The sequence below is a fragment of the Prionailurus bengalensis genome, chromosome E1 (assembly GCF_016509475.1).
Source record: "Prionailurus bengalensis isolate Pbe53 chromosome E1, Fcat_Pben_1.1_paternal_pri, whole genome shotgun sequence".
In the NCBI taxonomy this organism is placed as follows: domain Eukaryota; kingdom Metazoa; phylum Chordata; class Mammalia; order Carnivora; family Felidae; genus Prionailurus; species Prionailurus bengalensis.
Window position 1 is genome coordinate 25,270,939 of NC_057347.1, and position 20,706 is coordinate 25,291,644.

General features: G+C 39.2%; 1 protein-coding gene across 1 annotated transcript in view; it reads left to right on the forward strand.

Moving 5' to 3' along the window:
* BCAS3 (BCAS3 microtubule associated cell migration factor) overlaps positions 1-20,706 on the forward strand; it is a 629,762-nt gene that overhangs the window by 22,281 nt on the left and 586,775 nt on the right. The window contains exon 7 of the mRNA XM_043582630.1: positions 6,376-6,482. Coding sequence (XP_043438565.1) covers positions 6,376-6,482 — 107 coding nt within the window. The remainder of the gene's footprint in view (positions 1-6,375; positions 6,483-20,706) is intronic.

Here is a 20,706-nt window from a genome sequence, read left to right on the forward strand (position 1 = left end):
TGGCTTGAAACTTCTAGTCATTCACTTCTTGCCACTACTTCTTTATGAATGCTTGCTTCTCTTCTTTGACTTCTCTAACGAGGATGGAGCAGTGATTACTCAGAGCTCTCTGATCATACCTTTATGATTATGCTATATGATCAAGGAGGACAAAGTATTCTTTTGGTGATCCACGAAGATTACCTTCCAGTTACTGGTATAGTTGCAATGGCCAAGGATGTAGTACTAGAATTGGCTCAACTGGCTGTGTGCCTGTTCCTATGCTTAGTGGGGAGTGAGATCAATTACCAGGTAAGGGGGGAGGTTTAGAGTAAGAAGTGTGTGAAGCATACAAAGATAATAGCTGCTGTAAGTCTCTGTTGCTCTAGTGTGCTTGGGTCCACATTTCAGCTGTCTCCTAGACCTTTCACTTAGATGTCTCACAAGTGCTTCAAACTCTTATTCCTTTTCCCATCTATGTCCCCTCAAAAGCTATATTTCAGCCCCACTTGGCTTTCAGGTCATTAATGGCACAGAACTTTTCATTCCTCAGAATCTTTGTACAGGGGGCCTTTTGGCTGAAACATTCTTTTCTGCCTTACTTCTCATTCATCTACTAGCATCTACTAAAAATGACGTCTCAGTTTTTAGACTGGGTATTGGCAGTTTATTTTATTTTATTTTTATTTTAGACAGAGTGTGAGTGGGGGAGAGGGTCAGAGGGAGAGAGAGAGAGAGAGAGAGAGAGAGAGAGAGAGAGAGAATCTTAAGCAGGCTCCATGCTGACTGTGGATCATGAGTCTGGGATCATGACCTGAGCCAAAATCGAGTTGGACACTCAACCGACTAAGCCACCCACCAGGTGTACCTAGCTGGGTATTGGCAGTGTGTTGCTGCTGTTAGTACAATGTGGAATACAGAAGAAGCTGGTTTGGGAGAAAGATCTAATTTCACTTTACACCTAGATTTTTTAGGTGAGTCGAAAACCCAGCCCCTGCCTCCTCCACCAATTGCAAACATTTTTCTAAGGAGGGAGAGTGTACAGAGTGCAGTATGAAGTTCACTTATAAGACTGGACAAGGTTTTGGAAGATGGGTGAATGAAAGGAGAACATTGTAGTTGTCTAAAACCACAAAAGAATGCTACATATCTCTAAAGGAGAGACTGTAAAACCCATATTTATGGGTGGAATAAAAAAGAAACCAGAAAAGAAGATAAAGAGCAGCTATGGGTAGAATAACCAGTGATGGTATAATAGAGGATATAAAGGAAAGTCAAAGAATAAGGATGCATACAATTTTTATAAAATTAGGAGTTTCATTCAAGAGTAATGAAGTCTTCTGTACCACCATCCAGAGAAAGAAAAGTAGTGCAAGTGACTAAGCAGAATCTAAAATAAGAGAAAGGAGATTTTGTTCATATAATGACCTCAGGGTTTTATATGTGGCATTTGAGCCCTTCTAAAAATAATAATCTGTGATCAAGATGGTAGCTGTATTAGAAAGATACCTGGATTGTGTATCAAGAATCTGGAGATTTCTTGGGGCACCTGGGTGGATAAATTGGTGAAGTGTCTGACTCTTGATTTTGGCTTAGGTCATGATCTCATGGTCATGAGATTGAGCCCCAAGTTGGGTTCTGTGCTAGGTGTGAGACTTAAGATTCTCTCAAAATCTCTCTCTATCTCTCCCCCTCCTCCTTCCCCCGCCCTCTGCCCTTCTCCTGTGCTCACATGTAATATCTCTCAAAAAAAAAAAATCCTGAGGGATTTCTTCAGTTTTGAGTAAATTATACCTAATTTGTCAAAATGAAATTGGCTCCTGCTCTTTGTATAAAACAGGATTGTTGTGTGTCAGATTAGATGATCTAGGTATCAGAGCACATCGAAAACTATGAAAGACTATTGATGTTAGATATAAAGAGAATTATGCCCTTGGAAAATAAGTTTGTAATTCTGAATTTTCCTAGACATAGAACCATGTGCTGTTAACTTTGTGCCAGGGAATTTGTGTCAAAAGAAAGTAAAAAAAATGACTGATTATAAGCTTTGTTAAACATTTTGATCTTTATAGTTGAGCAATGGGGCATAACTAATATAGTGGATGGAGGTGAAGAAGTATGTCATTATTTGTATTTTTTAAAAAAGCACTTGTTGTATGGAGTTTATGGGCAATGGTGGATGCAGGAAGCCATTTTATGCTTTTGGAGTTGATGTTGGTGTAAGAAGAGAGCTGTTTAGGAAGACACAGGTGATAGATTGGTGGTAGATTTATTGCAAGAGAGAAGGAAGAAGGTGATTCCTGACTTTGCCAACTGGCTAGATAATCATGCTATTCACCAAAATTGTGAACCTTGGAGGAAGATCAGATTTGCGACAAAATCATTATCTTTCTTTTTTTTTTTTAATGTTTATTTTTGAGAGAGAGAGAGAGAGTGTGTGTGTGTGAGAGGAGGAGAGAGAGACACAGAATCCAAAGCAGGCTCCAGGCTCTGAGTTGTCAGCCCACAGCCTGATGCAGGGCTCAAACCCATGAACCACGAGACAGTGACCTGAGCCGAAGTGAGAGTCTTAACCAACTGAGCCACCGAGGTGCCCGGGAAATCATCTTTGAGTAGAATTTGATTTTCTACTGAGACGTCCAAAAACCTATGTTGAGGAAGTCACTAGCATACACTAATGGAATTAGAGGATGGAATGAGACCACTTGAGAGGGTATATTGTGAGAAGAAAAGAGTGTTTAGGAATTAGCTTTGGACAACTTCAATATTTAAATTTTTTTTTTTCAACGTTTTTATTTATTTTTGGGACAGAGAGAGACAGAGCATGAACGGGGGAGGGGCAGAGAGAGAGGGAGACACAGAATCGGAAACAGGCTCCAGGCTCTGAGCCATCAGCCCAGAGCCTGACGCGGGGCTCGAACTCACGGACCGTGAGATCGTGACCTGGCTGAAGTCGGACGCTTAACCGACTGCGCCACCCAGGCGCCCCTGGACAACTTCAATATTTAAAGAATAGTTGGAAAGGGTTGAGCCAGTGGAGGAAATGGTGAAGGAATGATTACAGCAATAGGAGGAAAACTAGGAAAGGTTGTACATGGAAAACCAAAGGAAAATATTTTAAGGAGAAACTGATGAGCATTGATTATAGCTGCTAAATAGTCTGAAAAGATGGGCTTAAAAAACACATGTTGCATTCAACAACTTGGAGATTATTGCTGAGGTTATATTGATTATCAGTGAGAACAGAAAACGTTTTGAAATGGATTTGGGGTGAAAGAAATGCAGAATAGATGACAGTGGCAAATAATCAAGGAATTTAGCTTCTAGAAGGAGAGGAGAGTAATGAAGTCAAATAAAGGAAGAGGGATATTATTGTTTCAATTTATGATTTTTTAAAACCTTATTTATTGTGCAAATATATCATGGTAAATAATACAAAAGTATGGCTCAGTGAACAAATTTTTACAAAACCACCTGTGTAACAATCACCTAGGGTAAGAAATAGAATATTGCTACCTAATTGCCTAGTGATTTTGAATTTCACATAAATAAAATTATTCACTATATAGTTTTTTTTATATCTGGCTTCTTTTGCTTATTATGTTCGTACGTTCATCCATGTTATGATGTATGGCAGTGGTTCAGTACTATTCCATTGTTGCAATATACCCACTGTGCTTTTCCACTTTCGTTTTGATGGACATTTGGATTGATTCCAGCTGTTGGCTCTTTACAAACACTGTTGCTATGGAGGTGCCTGGCTGGCTCGGTCGGTAGAGTGTGTGACTCTTGATCTAGGGGTTGTGAGTTCAAGCCCCACGTTGGGTGTAGGGATTACTAAGAAAAAAATAAATAGGCTTGAAAAAAAATTTTTTTTAAAAAAAAAATTTTTTTTTTTCAACGTTTATTTATTTTTGGGACAGAGAGAGACAGAGCATGAACGGGGGAGGGGCAGAGAGAGAGGGAGACACAGAATCAGAAACAGGCTCCAGGCTCTGAGCCATCAGCCCAGAGCCCGACGCGGGGCTCGAACTCACGGACCGCGAGATCGTGACCTGGCTGAAGTCTGACGCTTAACCGACTGCGCCACCCAGGCGCCCCGAAAAAAATTTTTAAAGTTAATGCTGCTGTGGATATTCATGTGCTTGTCTCTTGGCTTCAAATGAGTGTATATCTGGAGTAGAACTACTTGGTCAAAGGGCATGGTATCTTCAATTTGAGAATATATTGTCAAACTGTTTTCCAAAGCGATTGTACTGCTTTACATTCACTAGCAGTAAATAAACAATTACTTTATTCCACATCCTGCCCCTTGGTTTTGTCATTGTGGTTTAAAAAAAATTTTTTTTTTAACGTTTGTTTATTTTTTTGAGAGAGAGGGCGGGGGAGGGGCAGAGAGAGAGGGAGATGCAGAATCTGAAGCAGGCTCCAGGCTCTGCGCTGTCAGGACAGAGCCCGATGTGGAGCCCGAACTCATGAACCATGAGATCTGTAAGATCATGACCTGAGCTGAAGTTTGGGTGCTTAACCGACTGAGCCACCCAGGGGCCCTTTGTCATTGTGGTTTTAATCAACACTTCCTTAATTACAAATGCGATTGAGCTACTTTTCATATTTATTGATATTGGATTTATTTGAATATCCTTTTTTTGAAGTGTTTTTTCACATCTCCAGCCTGTTTTTCTAATGACTTTTTCATATTGATTTTTAATTGTTATGTGTATGAGATATGTCCTTGTGGGGTTATATTTGTTACAAGTCTCTTTTCCCCTGCTGTGGCTTGCTTTTTCACTTTTCTGGTAAGGGTGGCTCATGATTAATTGAAATTCTTCATTTTAATGTAATAGATAATGTAGTAGGATTGTGTAATATTTCTTTTTTTTAAATATTAAAAACTTTTTTTTTTATTTTTGAGAGAGAGAGAAAGTGAGCATGTGTGGGCATGTGTGTGAGAGCAGAAGAGAAGAGAGAGAGGGGGACAGAGTATCCAAACTGGGCTTTGTGCTGACAGTAGAGAGCTTGACGTGAGGGTTGAACTCATGAACTGTGAGCTTATGACCTGAGGCAAAGTTAGATGCTTAACTGACTGAGCCACCTAGGTGCCCCTAGGTGATATTTTGTGTGATATTTCTATAGCAGTGCTGGATTGCCATAGAATGTACTAAGATAATGGATAGTTGGATTCATCTAGGATTGAGATTTTGTGAGTTGGGCACCATGCAGAGATTCCACAAAAAATGATTTGAGACTGTAGATTATTGACAGAAGTTACTGAGATAATTGATCCAAGGTGTAAGATGGAAAGAGTCAATATAAGATGATCTATAGAATAGAGAGAAGGTAGGGGTGTCAGTGGACCTGAGGGCCTAATGAAGTCAGAGAATGGATCATAATGGAAGTGGTTGAGCAAACTTGCTGGAAGATAAGGTTGTGATTTAAGAATAGAATGCTTGGGGCGCCTGGGTGGCGCAGTCGGTTAAGCATCCGACTTCAGCCAGGTCACGATCTCACGGTCCGGGAGTTCGAGCCCCGCGTCGGGCTCTGGGCTGATGGCTCAGAGCCTGGAGCCTGTTTCCGATTCTGTGTCTCCCTCTCTCTCTGCCCCTTCCCCGTTCATGCTCTGTCTCTCTCTGTCCCCAAAATAAATAAACGTTGAAAAAAAAATTAAAAAAAAAAAAAAAAAAAGAATAGAATGCTTGAATTAGTGTTTTGTGAGGTGCAATAGTTTTGTTCAGGAAGGATATCTTTTGTCATATTGATTTTATAACAGATGCTTAATATTCATTGATGTGAATTGGAAGTTGATTACACAAGTACATATAATTCTCTTGTAGTGGACTCTATGCCTGGTGTTCAGGTATATCAGGATTCACTTTCTATACATGAAGGAATATAACTTGTCTTCCACTGTTAAATTTACAAATATTAGAAATTCTAGCAGATTACACTTCATATTTATATTTAATTAATTTTAGTAAAATTTTTTATTTTCATGTATCACTTACAGATAGATGGTTTTGTTCCTGGTATTAATATTCCCAAGTTCTCTAATGAGACTTTGGTTTTTAAAACCTTACTTGTGCAGATAATTATAAGTACTGTTAAAAAAAAATACTAGTTTTCTAATTTCAGCTTCCTGATCCCTGTTCACTTTCTTTTAAATGATGTCTTCCAAATACTTTTTATTGAAAAAATGTTTGTTTATTTATTTTTCTTTTTTTAAAATTTAAACCCAAGCTAGTTAACTTGGATTATATAGTGTAATAATGTTTTCAGGAATAGAATTTAGTGATACATCATTGAAAAACAATTTAAACAACTGTTACACTAATAATATTAAAGAAGAGTAGTTGTTTACTTTTTAATTTGCTTCTTTGTGACTTAATTCTAATGCAGATACATCAAGAAATCTGGAATTTCATGAAATACACAGCACTGGGAATGAGCCGCCTCTGCTGATTATGATCGGCTATAGTGATGGAATGCAAGTCTGGAGCATCCCGGTAAGTATGAAGAAGGTTGAATCCCTAAAATATAATACTTTCCACCATGCTAGCTGATGTGAAATCTGGTGATACTTTCTGTAAGGTCTCATTAACTCTATTAAGTAGTTATTATTATTATTATTATTATTTCCCTTCTATTTTCCAGAATGGTAAAAAAGCTTGCAGAAGGCTTTTTCTTTTCTTTTTTCTTTTTAAATTAATTAATTAATTAATCAAAATTTTTTTTTGGAGAGAGTGAGAGGGTGCAGATGAGCAAGGGAGGGGATAGAGAGGGAGAGAGAATTCCACGAGGGGCAGAGAGAGAGAGAAGTGGGGCTCACCCGAAGCGGGACTCGAGCTCACCTGATGCGGGACTCGAACTCATGAACCCTGAGATCATGACCTGGGCTGAAGTCAGATGCTTAACTGACTGAGCCATCCAGGCACCCCTCTTTTCTTTTTTAAATTAGCAGTCATTAAAAATCAATGTTTTGAATCAGTTAAAACATTTATGTGGTACAAAATTCAAGTTACAAAGGGTTAAAAAACCTCCTTTCCACCCTTGTCCCCCATTTCCCCTCGAGGCAACTAGGATTTCTAGTTTCTTTTGTATCCTTATGGCTGTATTTTATGCAAATGATGACATAAATAAATCTGTTTCTGCCACCCTGCCCTCTCTAAAAGATGGTAGCATAATTTGCAACTTAGTCTATACCTTGCTGTGTTTTACTTTTTTTTTAATTAAAAAAAATTTTTTTTAATGTTTATTTATTTCTGAGAGAGAGAGAGACAGAGTGTGAGCAGGGGAGGGGCAGAGAGAAAGGGAGACACAGAAGCCAAAGCAGGCTCCAGGCTCTGAACTGTCAGCACAGAGCCGGATTTGGGGCTTGAACCCACGAACTGTGAGATCGTGACCTGAGCCAAAGTCGGACGCTTAACCGACTGAGCCACTCAGGCGCCCCTGTGTTTTACTCTTAATGTCAATATTCAGAGAGCTTCTTCTTTGAAGGTTATAGCTGTGTATAATTCCATTGTTTGGATTTTCTTTAATTTATGTCATTTATTTCCTATATTGAAAAAACTTGAATGTCTTTTTTTTTTCCCTGCTCTTAGCCATAATGATATAATATGTGAATTTGAACAAAGGTTATTTTATGTCTGTGTATCCGTATAAGATAAATCTAAATTTTGATAAATGTTTAAAATTGCCTAATATTGGTCCCAGTTTGCCTGTTAAATCTTACATGTTCCTCTTTGGGATGACGAAAAATAAAATGTCCTAAAAGAGGAAGAGGCTAGGTAGGATCATAGCTGAGTGAACTGTAGTAAAGATTGCATAATTTGGCTTGTACTTACATTCTGGTATGGCCTAAATATCGTATCTCTCCAGTAGATGATAGGGGGAAGGGGAACTTCTGTTGTGTGGTTCTTTTGCAGTTGGAGGCTCAGGGTCAATACAGAGACTTTTAATTTATACCTTTAATAAATTCATTCACCAAATTGTTGTATGTGTGTGTTTCTGCTAAAATTTTTGCCCCCTCTTTTTGGTTCCATTGGGTAATACCAATTCTTAAAAGATTTATAGGAAAACACAGTTTATTATGTCAAATTTAAAGGAATTTGAGATGTTCTTGAGTACAGAATTTGGCTTCAGTGGCATAAGGATTATTAAGTAATGATCACATTGGACTTCATAATTCTTTAACATTTTTAGTAAAAAATTATTCTTTGATAAATCACGAACTTCAGTCTTTCATCTAATCATATAATTAATTATGTATGGTATTATTATTTAGGGTTTGGGGTTTTATATTTCTTGTTTTTTTTTTTAATTTTTTTTTCAACGTTTTTTATTTATTTTGGGGCAGAGAGAGACAGAGCATGAACGGGGGAGGGGCAGAGAGAGAGGGAGACACAGAATCGGAAACAGGCTCCAGGCTCCGAGCCATCAGCCCAGAGCCTGATGCGGGGCTCGAACTCACGGACCGCGAGATCGTGACCTGGCTGAAGTCGGATGCTCAACCGACTGCACCACCCAGGCGCCCCTATATTTCTTGTTTTTAAAGATTGGCTTTTTTTTTTTTTTCAGAGGTAGAAGAATCCTGCTGATATGTCATATAATGAGTGTCCTCTTTCTTTTGCCTTTTTTGGATGTGTAGTTGATGTTTTTTCATGGGTCTACAATGTTGTTTGTGATTTAAGTATCATGCCAAAGACATGGACAAAGGACTTAAAATTAGGCAGTGTTTTTTTGTTTTTTTCCCCCCTACCAAGAGAAATATTTCTAGGTTGTGATCAGAGGAAAAGATTTTGTAAGTGTAACTTTTTCTTATTAATAGATACAACATTTTAAACCCTTATGCTGTCTGTTGACAGACTTGAAGGCAGAGGGGAAGCTAGAGCTTTAACAAGAAGGTTGAGTCTGTGTGATTAGGGGTGTTGACTGGATTGAGCACATTCCTTTGGTGGTACTCAGGCTACCCAGTTGTTTTGGTTATAATTAGAGGTATCACTTTTAATAGTTTTAAAGTTAATTTGTGTTTAGCTGTGAGTAACTTTAAAAGTTTTCTGACTAATTCGGGGCGCCTGGGTGGCGCAGTCGGTTAAGCGTCCGACTTCAGCCAGGTCACGATCTTGCGGCCCGTGAGTTCGAGCCCCGCGTCGGGCTCTGGGCTGATGGCTCAGAGCCTGGAGCCTGTTTCTGATTCTGTGTCTCCCTCTCTCTCTGCCCCTCCCCCGTTCATGCTCTGTCTCTCTGTCCCAAAAATAAATAAACGTTGGAAAAAAAAATTTAAAAAAAATAAAAGTTTTCTGACTAATTTAAATTACTTCTTTAAAATAGTTCTTATGCCCAGATTGTATTTTGAGAGACTTGAATAATCTTTTCTTCATGGAATATTCATTAGCTGGTTGTTTACTCTTGTAGTATTATAGCTCTGTGAGAACTATTTCATGAATTAGGAGGCATTTTGGGAAAATAGGCTCCTTCTGTTGCATTGATTGTGCTCTTACTATGTCCAAAGCGTTTTACATACACATGATCTCATCTGTTGTATACTGTGAGGTAGAAGTTGTCGTATTTATAGGTGTTAACATCACACTACGTGTAAGAGGCGGGATTAGAATTCAAACCCAGTTCTATCTGACTTCGTCTTCAAAGCGTATGATCTCAGAGCTGTACTTCATTACTCTCCAAATGTGATAGCAAAAGATATGCCATGCAAGTACACCAGTGTTCATTGTGAAAGGTTATGATATGGCTTCAAATATTCATCTTTTATAGAGTATCATGACTGTTACCCATTACTAACTAACCCCTTCCAAAACTTGTTTATCACTAGTCAGTTATTCAGTAATCACTTAAGTGTTACCATGTGCTAGACAGTGGGGAGCTTTATGTTGGTCAACCCAGGAATAATCCCAGCTCTTAGGGGTCTTTGCAGACCATAAATCATATTTGCTTTTGAGTAAGTGTGAGTGGGCAGAAAGTCAATCCCTGTCCAAACCATAGCTCAGTTTTTGCTTCAAGTTTGTGAACAGGGTTCCCTCGTGTTGATTTTATATAACCTGTGAGTCTCAGATGAAGAAAATAAACATATCCTGGGTAAACATTTAAAAAATTGTTTACAAATTGCACAAATTTGAACAAGGCTTAAATAGTGCCTTGACAGACAGTTAAGTGGAGTTAGCTCAGAAGCAGAACTGCCCAGAAGTAGTTTCTCGACTGCCTAGTCCCCACCACTTTGTTTACAGGGTGGCTGTAGGAAAACACTGGCTTTCCCAAGCTGTCAGGCCCTTCTTTTTTCAACACATCTGATGTAAGAAAGAGTGATTATTTGTTGATGTTTTGGATAAACAGGCCCTTTTCCCATTCATGCCTAACAATCTCTTTGCCTCTTTTTGTAATATAAATACAGGTTCTTGTGCTTAAAATTCTTAATTTAAATAAATAAATAAATAAATAAATAAATAAATAAATAAATAAAGGTTGTACATGGACTAAAAGCCAAATAGTTTTATGAGATTTGTTTTAAAAAAAGCAGCTCTATACTTTTCCTTTCATGACTCCTTTAATTCTATTAGCTCTTATCTCAGTATATATTTCAGTTATTTTAATACATCATACTTACATTCGTTATTTTTCTTTTCTCCGAGTCTTATACATAGAGTGATTTCGTGCTGTGAACTATGAGGACTTAAAAGGTGTTCATTTATTCAGCACAGGCCTGGGATAAAATAATGTATTTTGAACAAAACAGACATGGTGTTTGCTCTAATGGAGCTAGTAGGGGAGGTGAATTTAAATAAAAATCAATTAATATACAACTTAAATTGAAATTCAAGGAAAAGAATAAGAGATTATCGTAAGAAAGTGGCCTAGAAGTTAGGATTTAGCCAGGGAAAGCTTGAAACAGCAAACAGTAAAGTCTGTGGCTCTGAGGTGGAAATGTTCTTTTCTGTATGGTTGGACATTGATTTAGATTTTTTAAGTTTTTGTCTTCTTTTTTTTTTTTTTTTCTGAAATTTATTGACAAATTGGTTTCCATACAACACCCAGTGCTCATCCCAAAAGGTGCCCTCCTCAATACCCATCACCCACCCTCTCCTCCCTCCCACCCCCCATCAACCCTCAGTTTGTTCTCAGTTTTTAACAGTCTCTTATGCTTTGGCTCTCTCCCATTCTAACCTCTTTTTTTTTTTTTTCCTTCCCCTCCCCCATGGGTTCCTGTTAAGTTTCTCAGGATCCACATAAGAGTGAGACCATATGGTATCTGTCTTTCTCTGTATGGCTTATTTCACTTAGCATCACACTCTCCAGTTCCATCCACGTTGCTACAAAAGGCCATATTTCATTTTTTCTCATTGCCATGTAATATTCCATTGTGTATATAAACCACAATTTCTTTATCCATTCATCAGCTGATGGACATTTAGGCTCTTTCCATAATTTGGCTATTGTTGAGAGTGCTGCTATGAACATTGGGGTACAAGTGGCCCTATGCATCAGTGCTCCTGTATCCCTTGGATAAATTCCTAGCAGTGCTATTGCTGGGTCATAGGGTAGGTCTATTTTTAATTTTCTGAGGAACCTCCACACTGCTTTCCAGAGCGGCTGCACCAATTTGCATTCCCACCAACAGTGCAAGAGGGTTCCCGTTTCTCCACATCCTCTCCAGCATCTATAGTCTCCTGATTTGTTCATTTTGGCCACTCTGACTGGCGTGAGGTGATACCTGAGTGTGGTTTTGATTTGTATTTCCCTGATAAGGAGCGACGCTGAACATCTTTTCATGTGCCTGTTGGCCATCCGGATGTCTTCTTTAGAGAAGTGTCTATTCATGTTTTCTGCCCATTTCTTCACTGGGTTATTTGTTTTTCGGGTGTGGAGTTTGGTGAGCTCTTTATAGATTTTGGATACTAGCCCTTTGTCCGATATGTCATTTGCGAATATCTTTTCCCATTCCGTTGGTTGCCTTTTAGTTTTGTTGGTTGTTTCCTTTGCTGTGCAGAAGCTTTTTATCTTCATAAGGTCCCAGTAATTCACTTTTGCTTTTAATTCCCTTGCCTTTGGGGATGTGTCGAGTAAGAGATTGCTACGGCTGAGGTCAGAGAGGTCTTTTCCTGCTTTCTCCTCTAAGGTTTTGATGGTTTCCTGTTTCACATTTAGGTCCTTTATCCATTTTGAGTTTATTTTTGTGAATGGTGTGAGAAAGTGGTCTAGTTTCAACCTTCTGCATGTTGCTGTCCAGTTCTCCCAGCACCATTTGTTAAAGAGGCTGTCTTTTTTCCATTGGATGTTCTTTCCTGCTTTGTCAAAGATGAGTTGGCCATACGTTTGTGGGTCTAGTTCTGGGGTTTCTATTCTATTCCATTGGTCTATGTGTCTGTTTTGGTGCCAATACCATGCTGTCTTGATGATGACAGCTTTGTAGTAGAGGCTAAAGTCTGGGATTGTGATGCCTCCTGCTTTGGTCTTCTTCTTCAAAATTCCTTTGGCTATTCGGGGCCTTTTGTGGTTCCATATGAATTTTAGGATTGCTTGTTCTAGTTTCGAGAAGAATGCTGGTGCAATTTTGATTGGGATTGCATTGAATGTGTAGATAGCTTTGGGTAGTATTGACATTTTGACAATATTTATTTTTCCAATCCATGAGCAGGGAATGTCTTTCCATTTCTTTAAATCTTCTTCAATTTCCTTCAGAAGCTTTCTATAGTTTTCAGCATACAGATCCTTTACATCTTTGGTTAGATTTATTCCTAGGTATTTTATGCTTCTTGGTGCAATTGTGAATGGGATCAGTTTCTTTATTTGTCTTTCTGTTGCTTCATTGTTAGTGTATAAGAATGCAACTGATTTCTGTACATTGATTTTGTATCCTGCAACTTTGCTGAATTCCTGTATCAGTTCTAGCAGACTTTTGGTGGAGTCTATCGGATTTTCCATGTATAATATCATGTCATCTGCAAAAAGCGAAAGCTTGACTTCATCTTTGCCAATTTTGATGCCTTTGATTTCCTTTTGTTGTCTGATTGCTGATGCTAGCACTTCCAGCACTATGTTAAACAGCAGCGGTGAGAGTGGGCATCCTTGTCGTGTTCCTGATCTCAGGGAAAAAGCTTTCAGTTTTTCCCCGTTGAGGATGATGTTAGCTGTGGGCTTTTCATAAATGGCTTTTATGATCTTTAAGTATGTTCCTTCTATCCCGACTTTCTCAAGGGTTTTTATTAAGAAAGGGTGCTGGATTTTGTCGAAGGCCTTTTCTGCATCGATTGACAGGATCATATGGTTCTTCTCTCTTTTTTTGTTAATGTGATGTATCACGTTGATTGATTTGCGAATGTTGAACCAGCCCTGCATCCCAGGAATGAATCCCACTTGATCATGGTGAATAATTCTTTTTATATGCCGTTGAATTCGATTTGCTAGTATCTTATTGAGAATTTTTGCATCCATATTCATCAGGGATATTGGCCTGTAGTTCTCTTTTTTTACTGGGTCTCTGTCTGGTTTAGGAATCAAAGTAATACTGGCTTCATAGAATGAGTCTGGAAGTTTTCCTTCCCTTTCTATTTCTTGGAATAGCTTGAGAAGGATAGGTATTATCTCTGCTTTAAACGTCTGGTAGAACTCCCCTGGGAAGCCATCTGGTCCTGGACTCTTATTTGTTGGGAGATTTTTGATAACCGATTCAATTTCTTCGCTGGTTATGGGTCTGTTCAAGCTTTCTATTTCCTCCTGATTGAGTTTTGGAAGCGTGTGGGTGTTCAGGAATTTGTCCATTTCTTCCAGGTTGTCCAATTTGTTGGCATATAAGTTTTCATAGTATTCCCTGATAATTGTTTGTATCTCTGAGGGATTGGTTGTAATCATTCCATTTTCATTCATGATTTTATCTATTTGGGTCATCTCCCTTTTCTTTTTGAGAAGCCTGGCTAGAGGTTTGTCAATTTTGTTTATTTTTTCAAAAAACCAACTCTTGGTTTCGTTGATCTGCTCTACAGTTTTTTTAGTTTCTATATTGTTTATTTCTGCTCTGATCTTTATTATTTCTCTTCTTCTGCTGGGCTTAGGCTGCCTTTGCTGTTCTGCTTCTAGTTCCTTTAGGTGTGCTGTTAGATTTTGTATTTGGGATTTTTCTTCTTTCTTGAGATAGGCCTGGATTGCAATGTATTTTCCTCTCAGGACTGCCTTTGCTGCGTCCCAAAGCGTTTGGATTGTTGTATTTTCATTTTCGTTTGTTTCCATATATTTTTTAATTTCTTCTCTAATTGCCTGGTTGACCCACTCATTCGTTAGTAGGGTGTTCTTTAACCTCCATGCTTTTGGAGGTTTTCCAGACTTTTTCCTGTGGTTGATTTCAAGCTTCATGGCATTGTGGTCTGAAAGTAAGCATGGTATAATTTCAATTCTTGTAAACTTATGAAGGGCTGTTTTGTGACCCAGTATATGATCTATCTTGGAGAATGTTCCATGTGCACTCGAGAAGAAAGTATATTCTGTTGCTTTGGGATGCAGAGTTCTAAATATATCTGTCAAGTCCATCTCATCCAATGTCTCATTCAGGGCCCTTGTTTCTTTATTGACCGTGTGTCTAGATGATCTATCCATTTCTGTAAGTGGTGTATTAAAGTCCCCTGCAATTACCACATTCTTATCAATAAGGTTGCTTATGTTTATGAGTAATTGTTTTATATATTTGGGGGCTCCGGTATTCGGTGCATAGACATTGATAATTGTTAGCTCTTCCTGATGGATAGACCCTGTAACTATTATATAATGTCCTTCTTCATCTCTTGTTACAGCCTTTAATTTAAAGTCTAGTTTGTCTGATATAAGTATGGCTACTCCAGCTTTCTTTTGGCTTCCAGTCGCATGATAAATAGTTCTCCATCCCCTCACTCTCAATCTAAAGGTGTCCTCAGGTCTAAAATGAGTCTCTTGTAGACAGCAAATAGATGGGTCTTGTTTTTTTATCCATTCTGATACCCTATGTCTTTTGGTTGGCGCATTTAATCCATTTACATTCAGTGTTATTATAGAAAGATACGGGTTTAGAGTCATTGTGATGTCTGTATGTTTTATGCTTATAGTGATGTCTCTGGGACTTTGTCTCACAGGGTCCCCCTTAGGATCTCTTGTAGGGCTGGTTTAGTGGTGACAAATTCCTTCAGTTTTTGTTTGTTTGGGAAGACCTTGATCTCTCCTTCTATTCTAAATGACAGACTTGCTGGATAAAGGATTCTTGGCTGCATATTTTTTCTGTCTAGCACCCTGAAAATCTCTTGCCAATTCTTTCTGGCCTGCCAAGTTTCAAAAGAGAGATCAGTCACGAGTCTTATAGGTCTCCCTTTATATGTGAGGGCACGTTTACCCCTTGCTGCTTTCAGAATTTTCTCTTTATCCTTGTATTTTGCCAGTTTCACTATGATATGTCGTGCAGAAGATCGATTCAAGTTACGTCTGAAGGGAGTTCTCTGTGCCTCTTGGATTTCAATGCCTTTTTCCTTCCCCAGTTCAGGGAAGTTCTCAGCTATGATTTCTTCAAGTACCCCTTCAGCACCTTTCCCTCTCTCTTCCTCCTCTGGGATACCAATTATGCGTATATTATTTCTTTTTAGTGTATCACTTAATTCTCTAATTTTCCCCTCATACTCCTGGATTTTTTTATCTCTCTTTTTCTCAGCTTCCTCTTTTTCCATAACTTTATCTTCTAGTTCACCTATTCTCTCCTCTGCCTCTTCAAGCCGAGCTGTGGTGGTTTCCATTTTGTTATGCATTTCGTTTAAAGCGTTTTTCAGCTCCTCGTGACTGTTCCTTAGTCCCTTGATCTCTGTAGCAAGAGATTCTCTGCTGTCCTGTATACTGTTTTCAAGCCCAGCGATTAATTTTATGACTATTATTCTAAATTCACTTTCTGTTATATTATTTAAATCCTTTTTGATCAGCTCATTAGCTGTTGTTATTTCCTGGAGATTCTTCTGAGGGGAGTTCTTCCGCTTGGTCATTTTGGATAGTCCCCGGCGTGGTGAGGACCTGCAGGGCACTTCCCCTGTGCTGTGGTGTATACCTGGAGTTGGTGGGCGGGGCCGCAGTCAGACCTGATGTCTGCCCCCAGCCCACCGCTGGGGCCACAGTCAGACTGGTGTGTGCCTTCTCTTCCCCTCTCCTAGGGGCGGGATTCACTGTGGGGTGGTGTGGCTCGTCTGGGCTACTTGCACCCTGCCAGGCTTGTGATGCTGGGGATCTGGCGTATTAGCTGGGGTGGGTAGGCAAGGTGCTCGGGGGCAGGAGGGGCAGGCTTAGATCGCTTCTCCTTAGGTGATCCACTTCAGGAGGGGCCCTGTGGCAGCGGGAGGGAGTCAGATCCGCTGCCGGAGGTTTGGCTCCGCCGAAGCGCAGAGTTGGGTGTTTGCGCGGAGCGAGCAAGTTCCCTGGCAGGAACCGGTTCCCTTTGGGATTTCGGCTGGGGGATGGGCGGGGGAAATGGCGCTGGGGAGCGCCTTTGTTCCCCACCAAACTGAGCTCTGTTGTCAGGGGGCTCAGCAGCTCTCCCTCCCTTTGTCCTCCAGCCTTCCCGCTTTCCGAGCAGAGCTGTTAATTTCTGAACTCCCAGACTCTAAGTCGCGCTTGCTGTCGGAACACAGTCCGCCCGGCCCCTCCGCTTTTGCAAGCCCGACTCGGGGGCTCTGCTTGGCCGGCGAGCCGCCCCTCCGCCCCGGCTCCCTCCCGCCAGTCCGTGGAGCGCGCACCGCCTCGCCGCCCTTCCTACCCTCTTCCGTGGGCCTCTCGTCTGCGTTTGGCTCCGGCGACTCTGTTCTGCTAATCCTCTGGCGGTTTTCTGGGTTATTTAGGCAGGTGTAGATGGAATCTAAGTGATCAGCAGGACGTGCGGTGAGCCCAGCGTCCTCCTAAGCCGCCATCTTGCCGCCTAGTTCCTCTAATTTCAAGTTTTTGTCTTCTTAAAGAATATTGAGACAAATATCTTTATGATCATGTAATTTGGAGAGATCAATGAAAGTAGATACACCAAGGCTCTTGATAGATTTTCCAGATTGCATTCTTGTAAAGCCATTTGTACTTACCCCATTCATTTATTAATTCACTTACTCAGCAAAGATTTATTGATTTTTGTTTATAAGCCAGACCCTGTTCAAGGTGCTGGGAAAACAGCAATGAACAAAACAAAATCATTCTTCGTGTGGTAGGGAGGAAGATGATAATAAACAAACATCTAGCATACTAGATGATGGTAAGTGTTAGGATGGGGTGGTTGATGTTGCTGTGGGTTGCTGTATTATACAGGGTGGCCTGGGGAAGTCTCTCTCAAAGATCTTTTGAGCAAAAGTGTGGAAGAGTGATCCTTATGGGTATTTGAAGGAGGAACATTCAAAGCCAGTACTCTGTGGTAGGACTTTGTTTCCTGTGTTCAAGAACAGCAAGGAGGCAGTTTAGCTGGAAGTGGGTGGGCAAGGTGAAGAATGCTTGGAGATGATACCTGAGAAGTGGTCGTGGGCTAGAGCTCTGTCAACTACAGACTTCACAGATTTCAAATGTAGAGCAAAGTTGTGACAATTTTATGGTGAAAGCATGTATATCTACACCTAGATTTGAACCATTAAAATTTTACTATACTTCCTTTATTTCATATCCATCTTGTTGAATGCATTTCAAAATAAATTGTAAACTTCAGTATACTTTACCCTATTTTTTCGTGCTATCATTAATTAGAGTTCAATATTTGATTAATTTTTGTTGGATAAACTCTACAACCATTAAATACACAATTCTTAATATGTCAAGTTATTGAGCTTTGATAAATGCATACACCTAGGTAACCCAGATCTCTGTCAAGATACAGAACATGTTTATCACTGAAGAAATTTCCTTCATGTCTTTTCCTAATTTTTTTCCATCCCATTCAGAAGCAACCACTGTTCTCATTTTTTCCCTCACTATAGATTAGTGTTGCCTGTTTTATAACTTCCTGTGCTATTATACTATATGCACTTTTTCTTTTTTTGTGTGGAAGGCTTCCTTCACTCAGCATGTTTATGAGATTCACCCATGATGTTTATTCCTTTTTATTGCCAAATAATACTCCTAACTTATGAATATACCATAGTTTATCCCTTCTTTTAGTGATGGATAGCTGGGCTATTTGTAGCTTTTGCCTTTTCTGACTAAAGCTGCTGTGAAGATCTTCTGTAAGTCTTTTTGTTAAGTGTGTGTTCATTTCTCTTAGGTAAATGCCTACAAGTGGAATTGCAGCTTCATAGGGTAGGAATGTGGTCAGTTTTATAACCAACTCCAAACGTTTTTGTACCATCTTATATTTTCCCCAGCCGTGTAGGAGTTGTTCCATTAACCTCATCAACATTTGGTGTTGTCCATCTTTTTAATTTTAGCCATTCTTATGGGTGGCACCTTGTGGACTAATAATGTTGGACTACTTTTTCATATATTGTTGACCATTTGAGTATCTTTTAGGAATATCTTTTAGGATTTTTTTTGCCCACTAAAAAAATGAGTTGTGGAAGTCATTTGAGGATTTTGAACAGATGTAGACAGCGATGCCTCTTACAAAATAGTAAAGGTATGATAAAGAGCAAATATGGGTGGAAAGATAGTGAGTTCAGTTTTCAGTTAGTGGAGGATGAACTGGTAGTGCAGGTCCACGAACTGGTAATAGTGAAGTATTTGTTACTGTATGCAACAAAATAAGTACAGAAAATGAGAGTAAGCTTTTAGACATCCATAACAGTTTGCTAGTTGCACATCATCTAAATATGTGTTTGTCATTTACAGAAGTATCTGTTTGTGCCAGAATGGAAATTAAAAAATAAATAATTGGGCATTTATAACATGGTTTGACAAATACTATCAACAGGGCATCCAGGTGGAGGAGGAGTTGTTTATGATAGTGTCTATGTTTTAGACATTGTGTAGTCATGTTATTTTATTTAACACAGACAACTCTCACTTCTATGATTGTTAACATCCATTTTAGTGGTTATATGCACTCTGGACATGGGATGAGATATAGAAGTTTCAGGGAAGAAATCTGAACTGCAGGATGAGAACTTGGATTTATTAAATCTTTCAGCCAGTGTGAACTCATTAAAAATCCTTGAGTAACAGAGATACATTGCAAAATCCATACTTAATAAACATTTATTTTGCAGTGACAGTGGGATGAATAGAGAATAGGGAGAAAAGAAGAGGTTATAAGGCTACTTAGGAATCAGTTTCAACATTGTCCAATATGAGGTTGAGAACCTTGAACAAAGTTTGTTTTTGTGGTATCTGATAAGATATTAAGAGGAGAAGAAAGAGTCAAAGATGTTCCCAAGGTATTGACCTGGGGCTGGTGCTACCTGGTATGTAAGATGGCTAGTTTTACAAGAAGTAGAATTTATTATTAGACTTATACTTACATTATGTTAAAAATTATATGAGGCAAAAATTGTATTGCATAGTGTAAGTAATAGAGTTCTCACTTAAAATTTTCAGTGGATAAGAAACCCAAGATATACCATTATAAAAGTCTTGATAGTTTTCCCTACTTTTTATGTTGTCTCTTTTTTTATTTATTTAAAGATTTAATTTAATTTTAATTTTAATTATTTTATTTTTATTTTTTATTAAATTAAAAAAAGTCTTTATTTTTGAGACAGAGAGAGAGAGAGAGAGAGACAGACAGACAGACACACAGCATGAGCAGGAGAGGGGCAGAGGCAGAGGGAGGCACAAAATTTGAAGCAGGCTCCAGGCTCTGAGCTGTCAGCACAGAGCCTGATGTGGGGCTTGAACTCACAAACCTTGAGATCATGACCCAAGCCAAAGTTGGACACTTAAACAACTAAGCCACCCAGGAGCCCCTTAGTTTAGTTTTTAATTTAATTTAATTTAATTTAATTTAATTTAATTTAATTATTTAATTTAATTTATTTTTTATTTTTTTATTTTATTTTTTTTTCAACGTTTTTTATTTTATTTTTGGGACAGAGAGAGACAGAGCATGAACGGGGGAGGGGCAGAGAGAGAGGGAGACACAGAATCGGAAACAGGCTCCAGGCTCCGAGCCATCAGCCCAGAGCCTGACGCGGGGCTCGAACTCATGGACCGCGAGATCGTGACCTGGCTGAAGTCGGACGCTTAACCGACTGTGCCACCCAGGCGCCCCTTTAATTTATTTTTTAAATTTATATCCAAGTTAGCATATACTGCAACAATGATTTCAGGAGTAGATTCCTTAATGCTCCTTATCCATTTAGCCCATCCCTCCTCCCACAACCCCTCCAGTAACCCTCTGTTTGTTCTCCATATTTAAGAGTCTTCTATGTTTTGTCCCCCTCCTTATTTTTATATTATTTTTGCTTCCCTTCCCTTGTGTTCATCTGTACTGTGTCTTAAAGTCCTCATATGAGTGAAATTGTATGATATTTGTCTTTCTCTGACTAATTTCGCTTAGCATAATACCCTCTAGTTCCATCCATGTAGTTGCAAATGGCAAGATTTCATTCTTTTTGATTGCCGAGTAATACTCCATTGTATACATGTACCACATTTCTTTATCCATTCATCCATCGTTGGACATTTGGGCTTTTTCCATACTTTGGCTATTGTTGATGGTGCTGCTGTAAACATTGGGATGCATGTGTCCCTTCAAAACAGCCTACCTGTATCCCTTGGATAAAGACCTAGTTGTGCGATTGCTGGGTTGTAGGGAAGTTCTATTTT